Source organism: Artemia franciscana, chromosome 4 (genome assembly GCF_032884065.1).
Source record: "Artemia franciscana chromosome 4, ASM3288406v1, whole genome shotgun sequence".
Taxonomy (NCBI): domain Eukaryota; kingdom Metazoa; phylum Arthropoda; class Branchiopoda; order Anostraca; family Artemiidae; genus Artemia; species Artemia franciscana.
In genome coordinates this window covers 62,583,953-62,599,174 of record NC_088866.1, presented here as the reverse complement: position 1 = coordinate 62,599,174, position 15,222 = coordinate 62,583,953, and the positions used below count along the sequence as shown (strand labels likewise).

General features: G+C 35.4%; 1 protein-coding gene across 1 annotated transcript in view; it reads right to left on the bottom strand.

Moving 5' to 3' along the window:
- The window catches only part of LOC136025813 (protein MON2 homolog), a 169,113-nt gene that overhangs the window by 97,615 nt on the left and 56,276 nt on the right, over nucleotides 1-15,222 (bottom strand). The window contains exon 9 of the mRNA XM_065701804.1: nucleotides 7,191-7,318. Within this exon, the coding sequence (XP_065557876.1) occupies nucleotides 7,191-7,318 (128 nt within the window). The remainder of the gene's footprint in view (nucleotides 1-7,190; nucleotides 7,319-15,222) is intronic.

Sequence of the window (15,222 nt, the reverse complement as noted above, 5' to 3'; positions counted from 1 at the left end):
AATATCCGTATTTTTATTTTATATTTTACATCTAAGAGAAATCTTATATTCATGCCGTCTTTTATCATGGGAGCTGGCGCTTCCCCCCTCCCCCTCCCGGGAAAATACCCCACAAAATGTTTCCTTTCCCCCGATTTTCATTAGAAGGGAAATTGAAATTTCTACTCTCCTGTTTGTCAGGGACAATCGATTGCTTTACCAATAGTGAAGATCCATAAGGTTCAATGTATTAATGTCTGTTAATTGAATTTTTATGAAGTATAAATAATTGAATAAGTCAAATAAGCTTTGGAGGGGGGCTCAGTTAACTGGAAATCGAAAATTTCAGTGTCCTTTTCTAATATTTTGCATGCTTTTCAACGAATTGCTACAGAATGATTTGTTACTGACAACAGTGTCAAAAAAAAATTTTCTAGTTTAACTGCTCTTGTGTTTTAGTAGTTGTTTTGAAAGAATCTTCATATAAATACAGAATTAGCTCTAAGAGAGATACAAAGGGAGAGTGGAGGTAAAAATTGAGATATAATCCTCACGGCCGTATCCAGGACTTTTGTTTGGGGGGAGGGGGCTTCAGAACAGGCATGGCCACCTGAATTCAAGTCTGAAGGAGAGGAGCTAGATTCACAAGCCAATCATGTTGAACAGTCCTGATGAGTGTGAAAGTTACTGAAGTTCCGCTATTAGAATCCACGACTTAGTTAATCAAAATCATCAAAGTGTTACAAACTTCTTTTTTATTTGTATTCGAAACTTTAATAAATAAAATGAAAATTAACATGTTTATGACATAATGAATACGGCTATTTAAAATATGCAAGGCTGTTAGGATAACATTTCTTAGGTTTAAATGTAGAAATAAATAACTAATATGATTTTACTCCCATATAATACTAAATTTGCTTTATTTATTTTATCTAATTTTTTTTTTTTTTTTTTTTACAAAATAGATGCCTAAAATCAGATACTGTCAGACACAATTACTGAGGTATTACCCCAGGCACAAGTTAACCAAATTGATAAACTGGACAGTTAACTAAACTGACGATCTCTAGATGAAGGGACGGTGCCTTTTTTAAGCCCAGGAAAATCACAATCATTAAAAAAAAAGTTACTAAAAGCTTTAAGTGATTCTTAAAAACAAATTCTCGACTGGTCTTGTAGCCACAGGACAACTCAGAAACACCAATTTTACCCTGTATTTCCAAGGAACTTTCTTATTTTACCAATTTCACTATATTTTACCAATTTTCCTTACCGAGTTTTTATTTTACGGTAATGTGCCATAAGAGCACTTCTGCGTTTTACAATACAGCATCACACATACAAAATTGCACAAGATCGTTGGGCCAGGACTAAGGGGTAGAAGGAACATTCGTCTGCAAAATTTTATCCAGCAAAACTTTAAACAGCTCTTGCGAGTGTGCGCTTTTTTTTACTTCAAACCAACATAATTTCTTTATATTCTTAGTTTTAGAAAGTTTTCCTAAAAGTATGGATAATTACAGTTTGCCGTCATGAAAAACAGAAAAGCCTAAGCCTTAGGGAATTTGCAGCGAAGTCTAACAATACTAAAGAAAATACTGAGCAACAAAAGTTAATATACATGTATATTGTTAGGAAAATGGGTGTGCAAATAAAAAGTTAAGGAATTTAAAATAGTCAAAGAAGAAAAAGGAAAGAAAAGAACTGTATAATAATCAAAGGAAAAAAAGAAGAAAGTGAAACTCTATAAGATATAGTTTGTTCCATGTTATTACCATTAAAGTCTTTGCTGACCTAGAAGGAAAAGTCAGCACTTCAATTCCTCTCCAAGAAGATTCCATCACCAAGCTGTGGTGATTCCTTGGTGATTCCATCACCAAGCTGTTACACATTAACGCAAAGAAAACTAATTCAATATTATTTCCGAACTCGAGATATTTTTCGATGTTTTTGTGGGGATGGTCGTAGAAGCCCCTCAGCCTACAAATATTTTTCTTTTTCAGTTTGTTCACTCTTTGCACCAATCATTAAAATTGGTGCAAATATAATAGTATATTTGTATATAGTAATTTTGCATAATTTTGCCATATTTATTTATTTATTATATCTATCACTTTATTTATCTTATCTATTTTTATTTCTTTCTTTTTTTTACAAAATAGATGTCTAAAATCAGGTGCTGTCCAATTTCTTTTAACATCTTCACTGCTGCCATCGTTTTTACTAATATTACAACCAAGGTAGGTGAAGCTATCTACAAATGTTTTTCTTTTTCAGTTTATTCACTCTTTGCACCAATCATTAAGATCTGCTTTGCATTTAAACAAGCACCTAAGACATTGTCTAAAGCATTATTAGCATCAAGTATTTAAAAACAGCATAAGCCGTTGCTCAAAGCAATTGGGGGTAGAAACATTGAAGCCCTTCATCTAAACAAATTAAAAAAAAAGCAAAGTAAAAGAGAATTAGGGGTAGGTAGGGCGAGGGATTTCAGGGAAGACAAGAGGGATAAAGAAAGAGGAAACAAAGAGGAATTTAAAAGCAGTAAGAAATGAGGGGAGGATCAAGAAACATGGGAAATCACATTATGGATCAAATGGTTCTGATAAGCTTTTGTGTCATCTTTCTTTGTTGTACCAAATGGTTTTTTGCTGCGGTATAGTTCCAGATTCTTTTTGTGTTGGTCTTATTTCACCGATTCTAGAAAAAGGGAAGGATCCGTCTGAATGCTCATCGTATCGACCTATAACTGTTTCAAGCGTTTTTGCGAAGGTGTTTGAATTACTTATAATTAATAACCTACGTTCTATCTGTTACATGCCTCCTCACCAGTTTGGCTTCCAGCCTAAGCTTGGTTGCTTCCATGCTCTAAAATGTCTATGCAATGTGTTGATTGATGCAGATACATCCGGTGGTACTCTAGCGCTTGGAACATACGATGTTAGTAAAGCATTTGATTCGTTGTTGCATCTCCAAGCAATGAATGAGCTTTTGAACCGTGGTGTATAGCTAGACTTAGTTAGACCTCTTTTGTACATATACCGCTATACGACAGCAAAAATACGTATACCTGGAAGCAATTTGCTGACTGATGGGTATATACCAATTCATGTCGGGGTTTAAGCAAGGTGCAATTACTTCTCCCACGGTTTCTGGATAATGCATCGCTTCCAGCTCAGTGCCAACTATCGTCGTGCTGTATATATATAAAGATACTGATTTGTCAATACTATGTTATGCAGACGACGTTTTTAATATTAGTGGGACTATCAGTGGGCTAGAAAAATGTTTTTTGGAGATATGTAAAAACTACAGTGATATTGGACTTATGCTGAAAAATGTGATGTTTTGATCTTTAATGAAATAGATACGACTAGATCGGATAATAAATCTATAGATCTGAATGGTACAGAAGTAAAGCCTTGTGTTAAGTTGAAATACCTTGGCCTTCCTATTGGAAAAAATCTGAAGAAAACTAGGCTATTGATGCTAGAAAGTATGGAAACGAAAATCCGTCATGCATATAGTAAACTCGTTAGTTCTCAGTTTTATTTGCATAGAGCCCATCTTGCGAGGATTTACAATAGTGTCGTCCTGCCACATATTCTGTATTTAGTACCGTTTTACCCTATATTTAGTGAATTTGACATTCTTAGGATGAAACGCGTTTTCTTCAAATTTGTCAAGTTTCTGTTGTGAGTTCCTCCGTGGACCCGCAACTCCTATTTGATGAGAAAAGATAGCTTGTCTTACCGGTGTGCTAAGTTAGCAGAGCTTAATGTACACATGTGCAATAGTCAAACCGGCTATGAATGGCAAAATGTTGTTTTTTGACGTGAAATTATTTTTGTTTGTATTTTACAATGTAATTACGATATGTTGTTGTTTCTTTCTTCTTTTTTCCTCTTTTTCAATGTACTCCATAACTTCTTTATTTTGTATGATGGGTTATAAATAAATACATACATACATATATTATGACCTGATGACAGAAACCAGCGCATAAAAAGGAAAAGGCTTGAAAGACCTAAAGAAAACTTAGGTTATGATAAGATATTTAATTTCAAAAATTAACTATCACAAGCCCCGAAGGATCGAATTCGCATTTCGGAGTCATAAAACTATAAAATGAAAAAAAAATCATAAAAATAGTATAAAAACCAAAAATTGGCTAAACAATGTCAAAAACAACAGAATCAGAAAGGCAAAACCATTCATTAGTAAAAAAAAAAACAGGAGCCAAGAGCTCATATGGCAGTTATGACGAGGTATGAGCCTAAAATTAGACTCGGTGCTAGAGTTATCTTTTTTACATCGATTTTACAGTAATCAATCCTATCTGAATTGAAAATAGAGCATCTGAGATCTCAAGTTTCGTTAAGATCCGATCACCCATTCGTAAGATAAACATACCTCAATTCTCACGATTTCCACTCCCTTCAACCCCCCCCCCAGATGGTGGAATATGGGAAACGACGATTATCAAGTCAATTTGTGCCAGTCCCTGACACGTCTACCAATTTTCATCATCCTAGCACGTCAAGAAGTACCAAACTCGCCAAAGCACTGGGAGTCCCCCCAACTCCCCCAAAGATATCGGATCCGGTTCGGTTATGTCAATCACATATCTAGGACTTTTGCTTATTCTATCCATCAAGTTTCATTCCGATCTCTCCACTCTAATCGGTTTCCAAAATTTCCGGTTTCTACCTGAAACTCCCCCCAATGCGACCGGATTATTTCCAGTTATGTCAATCACGTATCTAGGACTAGTGCTCATTCTTCCGAACCAAGTTTAATCCCAATCTGTCCACTCTGAGCCGGTCGGGATTTAAAATAAGACCTTTGAGACACGAGGTCTTTCTAAATATCAAATTTCATTTAGATTCAATCACCCCCTCGCAAGTAAAAAATACCTCATTTTTTCTAATTTTTCCGAATTAACCGTCCTTCCACTCCCTTCCCCTCCCCCCCCCAGATGGTCGAATCGGGGAAACATCTATTTCTAATTTAATTTGGTCTAGTCCCTGATACGCCCGCCAACTTTAACTGTCCTAGCTTATCTGGAAGTGCCCGAACTAGCAAAACCAGGAAATAGGATTAGGCCCTCCCCCCAACTCCTTCAAGAGAGCGGATCTAGTTCGGTTATGTCAATTACGTATCTAGGACTAGTGCTTATTCTTCCCACAAAGTTTCATCTCGATCTCTCTACTCTAAGAGTTTTCCAAGATTTCTGGTTCCTCCCCCCCCCCCAACTCCCCACAACGACACTGGATCCGGCCGGGATTCAAAATAAGAGATGTTGAGTTACGAGGTCCTTCTAAATATCAAATTTCATTCAGATCCGATCACTCCTTCGTAAGTTAAAAATACTTCATTTTTTCTAATTTTCAGAATTAACCCTCCCCCCAACTCTCTCAAAGAGAACGGATCCATTCCGGTTATATCAATCGCGTATCTAGGACTTGTGATTATTTTTTCCACCCAATTTCATCCCGATCCCTCCACTCTAAACGTTTTCCAAGATTTCAGGTTTCCCTCCAACTGTAACCGGTTCCGATCGAGATTTAAAATAAGAGCTCTGAGACACAATATCCTTCCAAATATCAAATTTCATCAATCCAATCACCCATTTGTAAGTTAAAAATACTCATTTTTTCTAATTTTTTCAAATTAAACGTCCAGATGGTCCAATCGGGAAAACGACTATTTCTAATTTAATCTGGTCTGGTCCCTGATATGCCTGCCAAATGTCATCGTCCTAGCTTATCTGAAACTGCCCAAACAAGCAAAACCGGGACAGACTGACCAACAGAAAAACAGACCGACAGAAATTACGATTGCTATATGTCACTTGGTAAATACCAAGTGCCATAAAAAAAGCAAGAAAATGTCAGAAAGTTAAAAAGGTAAAAACTAAAATAAAACTAAAAAAGAGTGAGATACAATTAGTGTTAAAAACATTTAAAAGAGAACACATAAACAAGGGGGAGGGAACATAAGAATCAAAACGAACATACAACTCGGGTATCGCCAGTACCAAAGAAAAAAAGAAGGAAAACTTGCGATTTATTTTATCAGTAATGAAGTTGGCAAAGGTTTTTTCATAGCTGGAGGTTGAGCAACGGATGGAGGACAAGATAGGAACGGGTTCAGAAACAGTACGTGGCAAGCAGTGTCGGGATGGGGATTGTCTTTTGGGGAAAACGTTTTCCGTGCGAAGGTTTATTACTGCATTTTTTGCAAAACGGAGGAATAACGTTCCTTTCTTGAGCTCAAGAGTTTCCAGCTTGGCCTTTTTTAGAAGGGGCGAGCATAGTACCATAGCTTCTTTAAAAATTATTCTCATGACTTTTTTCCGAATGGATTCATTTTTTTCTGATTCATCACAGAAGATACCAGAATGGCGAACTGGACATGTATATTCAAGATGTGGGCAGACAAAGGAAACATAGATCCTTAAAGAATGGGAAGGGGGTATATTTATTCAAGAGCTTAAAGAGAGACACGGATGTATTTCCTTTATGGACAATATCTTTAACGTGGATATCCCACTTTAAATTAGAGGAAATTGTAACCCCAAGTAATTTAAGGGAAGACACAGAAATATCTGGGGAAGAGGGTTGAGGAAAAGAGATGGGTTTTAAGGAAACATATTGGTATTATCATAGATTTATAGGGGGTTTACTCTCATGTCTAAGACCGCAGCGTCACCTGCAATATCATTGAGGATGCTCAAAGGGCTGCTTACTAAGTTTCAGTAGCAGGTTTCAATTGGCACTGCCTGGAATAAAATTTTAAAGTCAGATAAAAGACTATGTGGGACTGTGGGAATATCAAAAGCAGAGGAAGTGGATGTAATAGTGACCACAAATAGCAATGGAAAAAAGAGCAGGATATGCATGCAAGCACAGATTTTGATATAAAAAAGCATTTTGCACATCATTTATAGGAATTATATACAAACTGCAAGTATTAAAACTCACAAATTCATTTAATTTTTAAAACTTAACACTTTCAGTGTATGGTGAAAGCATCTAATGTAGCACATACTTTGAAGGGCGATTAAAGTTATAAAGAAAGAATTGGACAAACCCTCCAATTCGAAGAATATGTGATAAACAAAACAAAGAATAGTGGCTGTCAATTGTTATTGTCAATCCTCACAGAGCTTATAGATAAGTGACTAAATTAAAAATAACAGTTACCTTCACAATCTTTGGTTCTTTTGTTTCACATCCTAGTAGAAGTAAATGAATGATCGATGGAGAGATTAGAGGAAGGGAGCCAAGGGGATCTGACTGTGCACCTTTAAGTCTCATCAAGAGCTCTTCGGCTGACTAAAAAATAAACAAATGTTACACAAAAAGCTGTCAATAAACTGAGCAAATTATCATTATATACAAAACAGACCTGTCGGTATAGAATATACATATGGGCTTAAGAAACCACACTTGGCTCTACAAAGCATTAACAGCATCCTGATAAATATTAGAATAAATATTTTTTTTCTTTTCTGCAAGTACTCCAATTGAATGCATCACAGAGATCAGGATTCTTACTGATAAGTGTCAGGCATGGGGGGGGGATGTATATGCTTGATATATTTTACAAGCAAGATTATCAATAGCAGCGAGCTGGGCAGTTAGTTTTTTACGCCTGAATTTTCCTTGGGGGGTTTGTATAGAAATTACCAAAGCAAAAAAAAAATTGGCTGTGTTTTATGGGTAAGTCTACTGGGACAAAAAATGGGCATAATACCAATACCAAAAAGGGCATAATACCAAAAAGTAGGTATTAATAAATCAAAAAATTAATAAATCAACAGAGACATGTTCAAGACAACAACCTCAGGAAGATCATTCCAAACAAAATTTGGCCTTAAATGAATATACTCCTCAGGTGCTTGTTCCTTGACATATCCCTGGGAATAATTAGACTGTTTGATGTGCCTTTGTTTTTATTTTGCCAATAAGACATGGGTGATAATGTTAGAATCATTGTCAGAAGGAAGTGAATTGACAGAGTTCTAGAAAATAGTCCCTACTGTTAAGAGGCCTGAGCGAGTCACAGGTAACAGTAAATGGTAGAAGGATTTTGTAGCAACGAGTGACCTCCCCCCCTTCTTGAGCAAGAGGTTTTCGTCCGATTGTTGTGACCTTTTCGATGGATCAATGGAGATATGAATTCCCAAGAGACAAAAATTGTCTACTTTCTGTACTGTTTTAATTTTGAAGATGAGGCTAGGGTATAAGCATGGCACATTTAATTAGGGGTGAGTGGTTCCTATGTTTTAATACATTGAAACAGGCCATTGAGACATCAGAACACTTTTATATTTCAGAACATCTAACTGTAAGAACAATGAGGCTTTTGAAAGGTATTTTATTTTTGGTATGGCAGTTGTTGCAGCATCATCAAGAGTAATCCAGAGGGGCTTTAGGGTTGTCTACCAGGTCATTCAAGTAGATAAGAAAAACTAAAGCTTGAACTACCATCCTGAAGCTTATCCTTTAACCCCTCCCCCTAAATTCTTAACTCAGATAAATTGTTCCTTATAATGTTGGTTCATCACTGTGAAGGATTGGTCTGAGAAGGATTGCGAAAAGAATGTTTTTTCTTTACTTAACAGTCCTACTGTTCTCAGAATCCTTCTAAACAATAGAATACAGTGCCAGATTAGACATTTTACAGAAGTAGCAAATGCTAGATGATTCAGTTTCAAAATACCCGAAATCTACCTGACTGAATTTATCAGCAAAATAATTCATCCTCAATAACCTTAATTACATTTAGTTACAGAGCATTTATTCATGGCAGATAGTCATTGTTCTCTTAACTGGTGTTCCCAAGGTGGAAATTTATGACCATGCATACAGAACTGAATTATTCTGTCAAATATGAGTTCTAAAAGTATTTCTATTATTTTTCAGGAAAAACACACCACTGAGTAATTTAATACCTGGATGAGTCATGTTACTATCTCTTTTTCCAGTTGGGGGTCAGTGAATAAGAGAAAATAAGGGTCAAAATCCAAAATTTGTCCCCCAAAATATCAATTACCACTAAGTGAGCTTTTTTTTAACTGAATTTAGAACAGATTTACGCCCACTTTGGTTGTAAATCAAAAAGAATTGTCCTACTGAATAAAATCTTCATGAGCCTAATCATAGCTAGGAGGTTGATAATGATCAAATGAATCAGTAGGCTATCTTAAAACAGCATTCTAAGATGCAATTGTTTTTTCTGGGAGGAAAATCAAGAGCAATAAATTTCTCAGCACACTAGATTTCTCAGTGCTAGACGTCCCTCAACCCGACAAAGTCCCTCTTGAATATGGGTTTAAGGGTTGAAGTTATATGCAATGCTATAGCATTCACCTATACTAAAGAGCCAGAAGACTTCAATGTAATATTTCTTTCCTGGAGGCACTTCATACGCAAGCAGTGGTCATATAAACTTTGGATGGGATTCATTTGGTAGCAAATTAAATGAACTAGTGTCCTTTTTAAGAGTCAAGTGATTGAGGGCTTCCCCCTCCCCTATGAAATTTTATCCCTAATCCCCCTCTCCTAAGCCCATTTTACCCCTAACGAATCCAATTAAATTTTCTAGATAGCCATTTTTCTCAAAATAGTTCAAAGATCAAATTACCATACCTCCAGAATTCAATGCAAAGCATTCAATGCTTTGTACCAGCATTCAATGCAAGGGTTGTAACTTATGGAAGTTACCCATTGTTAAGGTATAAGTTGTTATGGAAAGGGTGTTCATACAAACTTTGGAGAGGGCTCATTCAATTGGAAATTGAATATTACAGAGTAATTTTTGAGATTCAGAAGTGATTAGAGGGCAACCACCCCCACGCCTTTTTTCCCCAAATATATCCAAGCAAAATTTTGAGATAGCCATCTTATTCGAAGAAGTCGAAAAGTCAAATAACTATACTTCCAGGGATAGCAAAGACCCCCACAGCCCCTGGGGAAAGTGTTGTACACTATATAGGTTAAGGAATGTTTATATATGATGTTGATTATTGGGAAAAGCTACAAGTTTGATTTTGAGTATCCAATACTGTTAACGGTATGAAGGTAAAAACTTTTAGAAAATACTGATGGGGACAGGAAACAAACTCACAACGCACTATATGCAGGAGGTCTGATAAAGCAGTACCTTAATTACCTTAATTCGCACTTTGGAGCGAAATAAGGTCCAATCTATAACCATATGCAGGGCCCATTGGCCCTGCAAATCACATTAATTGCATATATCTTTCTTGTATGGTAGTTCCAATACTTTCAAATAATTGTTTTGTTTTTTTAATTTTTTTATCCCTCCCACTTTCCTAAGGAATGTAGATCCCTCACTAATTTTTCTTTTGGAAGATGGGTCATATTTCATAAAAGGGCAAAACCGGGCAAACTACAAGAAATAGAGTAGAGCCTATTCTTTTTACAATTGCTATTCTGTAATGACCATCAGTCTTGTTTTAAACTACAATAGTCAAACCCAACTTCATTTCAATACATAAAAAAAAATAATAGAGAAAAGGAACTAGAGGAGAGGATTGTTAACAACACAAAATTGAATTACAAGAAATTTTAAAGTGTGTAAATGCCAGACTTAGAAGAGAAATATCAACTCTCATTCATAAGAATGGTACTTCAATAGCATCACAACTAGTCAAAGCTAATTGACTTGCTCAGTCTTCAGCCATTCAAACCAAGACAGCTAACTACTATCCTAGTGCGAGAAAGGACAAACTTAGAACTAACCCTCACTGAGATAAAAAGTCAACTTCAAAAGCTACATGACTACAAATCAAAAGCCCCAAATGAAGCTGATGGAATTCTGCTTAAAGAATGCCCAAGGTACTGGACAGATGCACCACTAGACAACTTTCAAAATTCCATCAATGAAGGATAACTACCAAAGCAATGGTCAGAAGCTATTATAGTACCTATTCATGAAAAAGGAGAAAAGGCACAATTAAAAAACTATTCTCCAGTGTACCTTAGTTCATTAACCTACAAACTGATGGGTGTCTACAATAGGAACATATTTCTCCATCAATTTCCCTGTTAAAGGAGCTGTTCCAAGGGTTGGTAGTGCCCAGGGAAAAATTAATTAAAGCACCCTCCTTCCAGACTCAAATATAAGAAAAATATATAAATCAAAAATTTGATCAAAGGGGGCAAGTCCCATCTGCAGTGACCTTTTCTTCCTGCCAAGGCACCTAGGGAAGCAACCCTCGTTACCCCCCTCGTAAGGAGGGACTGTGATAGAGGAAGAGCATGCTCAGCCATGTTGACCTCAGGCGGCTTGGTACTGTAGTTGTATAGTTAAAAATAAAACATAGAGTTTGTAAAACACAGCTATGTTTAAAAATGATTATTCCAGTACCTAATTAAGACCTAATACCTAATATGCACTTTTGGAAAAACATAATGTTTGCACTAATTTGTTTAAAAGAATGTTTATAAAGCCTACCCTTTTAAAATTCTGAAAATATATAAGTTGTTGATTGATGTGAATTCAAAACACATGCAGAATTTCAAACTTTTTGAGATAGCTATTATGCTCAAAATGGTCAAAACATCATATAAATAAAACTTCGGGATTGACACAACTTCCCAAAGGTCTAAGGCAAGTGTTGTATTCTAAGTATTGTGAGATCTATGCTTCCTGTAATGGAACTATTTGATACATGTGGTACTCTGATATATACACCAGGTAGTAGAAAGTAGTCAGCCACTTATTAAGTCTAAGTAGGGTGAAAAAAACAAGATACATTTTTCCAAATAGGAGTTGAAATGAAATTTATTCATAATTGAATATCACATGAGCTATTCATTGATGTGAGGTAACCATTAAAATTATTCAAGATTAAGCATCAAAATAATCAACTAATTGATTTATCTACCAAAACACTTTTTAGGATCTACCTATAATCCAATTTTTCAAACTTTATACACATGCAAATACAATCCTAATTTCCTTTTGAGTCTGACTCTTTATTTTTATATATTTTAAATTTATCATTGAGTTTTGGGGGATGGCAATTGAGTTATCACAACAGGGAAAATATAAAGACTAAAAAATGAACATCTCTCAAGATCTTCTTGGTTCTGACTTTGACTTCAAGTTCTTGAAACTAAATCAAAATAAAACACCCCTTAAATGTAAATCAGATAGAAAAATCTTTAAAAATCAATTGGGAGATTCTTCAAGGGGAAAGCTCTGCCCCCCCCCACCTATCTCACCCCAAAGTTTCTATAAAAACAAAACCTGAAAGTAATGGGTCTAAATACTAGAAAACATCTCATTACAACTGTGTATACTATCAAAACCTTTATTCTGCTTTTTCAGGCATCTTGACAAATTACTTGTGCTCATCTGGTATTAACTCAGTAACTCTACAGACAAGTTGAAACTTTGCATGTTTTAAAGTCCAATTAACAACATATATATTATTAAAAATAATATAAAAGTTAATTATTTTTACAAACAAGAAGATAAACCACAAAGAGATATATTATTTATGACTATAAATTTATGATGTAATTCTATGAAAAAGTAGCAATGACATATGAAAAGGGTATAAATAAGGAAATTAGAGGTAGGCTATTACTTTTACTTATTTAACATATTTGTAAAAGTGCAGAGTAGCAACTCACCAGAAGAAAAGATCTTAATAGCAGTAGTACAATTAGATTTCTTATTTTATGTCCCTTTTTAACACAATAGTCATTACCATGACAATGCACCTCATCGTCCTCCCCCCTAATGGACCTATATTTGGCAATAATGATATCTTCCTTTCTTGCATCTGCTGTGTAGACTCAATAATAACCAATTTAGCCTGAAATGAGTCCCTTATTGAATATTGGATACAAAATGCTATTTTAAAAAGTTTAAAGATAAGAATAATAATGGAAGGAAACATGGTAAATCTGATTAATACTTTGATGCTCCTTATTATTAGATAAGAATGTCATTGTTTTAGTGCCTTCTATTAGTTTAATTTATATTCTAAGGCTATACATAGGGCAATCAGGGGATGGAGGGAGTAGATGTAAATTGTAACAAACATGACTTTAACCATAGAAAAGGCATAAAATTAAAAAGTCTAAAAATTCCTCTATTTTTGTTTAAGGGAGCCTTTTTCTAGAGATCCACTACCCTGAACCTTTATGAACATGTTTCTTTTAGAAGTGGTCAACCAAAGGTTGGCTGCTTCATTCTATTAATGTGTTTTCTGCTGTGAAGTTGCTAATATATAACTGTTATCTGATATGCTTTTAGGGATGAGATATGATTGTTTCAAAGTACTTTTCAGAATTTCTTATTATTCAAAAGAGTCCTGTGGTGGCACAGTGGATTTGACCTTAGCTTGGTAATATGGGACCCAGAGATCAAATCACACTGCAGGGCCAATGCAGGGACCTTAGTAGTCAAGAAGCATTGTTAATTCTAAAATAATAAATAATAATAATTATTCAAAAGAGCTCCTGTGCTTAAAACTTGCCTTTTAAATATAAAATAAAACAACTATAACCTAGTATACTATTTTAAACTATGCTAAGATATATTTTTTTCAAAAATTTGATAAATTTTTCTGGATTCTTTAAAACCTTATAAGTAACATTGCATTTCAGCAGCTATTCAGAAACAAACGTGTTAATGAAACAAAATTATTACCAGTAGTCCCTTATTTTATTTTGATTTTCAATGCAATGGGCCTAATTGTCACCCTGAGAATGCATTGCATCCCTGTGATGGACTCGAACATATCTCTTAGCTAAAATACAAACAACATTAAAAGACAATACTAAAACAAAAAAATCCTTACTTTATAAAATGTACCATGGTTTAATTAATCATATTATCATGTTTCCTTCTGTATTTTAAATAATTTTTTATCTAGAAATTTAATTGAAAACTACAATTCGAAGCAACTAAATGCAAGGTACTGCACTTAGGGCACAATACCCCCCCCCTATCCCTACCATGTAGGGTGTGATCAGTTGGAAGCAGTTGCTGAGGAGAGAGACTTAGGCATCATTGTGGACAAAGATTTAAAATTCCACAGCCACACTCAGGCTACAAAAGCTAATTGAGATCTTGGACTCATTAAGCACTCTTTTGTAACCACAAAGTCATGTGTGGTTACAAAACTTTATAAATCCCTTGTCTGTCCCCACGTTGAGTTTGGCTTGACTTTGGCCTTTCCCCAAAATAAAATGGACACAAGAGCCCTTGAAAGTGTTTAAAGGAGAGCAACCAAACTGGTCCATGGCTTAAATAATGTCCCTTACCAGGATTGCCTAAGGTCTCTGAGACTTCCAACCCTCATGTATCAAAGATATAGAGGAGATGTGATCATGGCACACACAATTTTCAAATCTGGTCACCTGAATCAAATTTTCACCCCCTCCCTGGCTAACAATTCAAGAGGTCAGTCTAAAGCTTCACCTGCCTGGATGTCAGAGAAGGGAATGATGTGGCTTCTTTTCCATTTGTGTGGTCCCCCTCTGGACAGCCTATCCAAGTCTACTATCCAGGCTGAGAATCCCCACTCCTTCAAGGCTGGAGTCAACAGGGACTGGGAAAGGGCTGGGTGGAGGCTGGACTGGGAGGCTAAGCCAACATAATTACATTACTCACTACCAGCAAGAACTACAGCAGGATCTACCATATTATCTTTGCTGGCAAATGCAATTTAATGTAATTTAAGGAAATCATTTAGACATACTGTTTTGAAATGTCAAAAGTTTAGAAAACTTGTTTTAAAAGAAAATAGATGAAATATCACAAGACCATAAATGGTAAATAAATATACTGTTTGGAATTACATCTAGATAATGGATCATAATGGTGATGGTGGTGGGAGGAGGGATGGGGGGGGTTGCATTGTCAGGGCAACAACTTTTGTAGCCTAAAAAGGGAGCATAAAATAAGGAACCTATTTTGGACAATTGGCTATTGGAACAACATTGATATGGTGTAAGATTCTACCCAAATTATAGGAATTGCATTTTCAATACTAAAACTAGAGAAAAATAAACTAATAGCTGAAAATTAAGGTAAAATGTTATTTTGTCAAAATTTCAATAGGTATGGACCTGTCCAGTAGGCAAATATCTAAGACATAAAAATAAGAAGAGGGTTAATCTAGTAGCTTGGCAATACCTTCCAAGAGTATGTTTGGGCCCAGGATTCATTATTAAAACTCACATT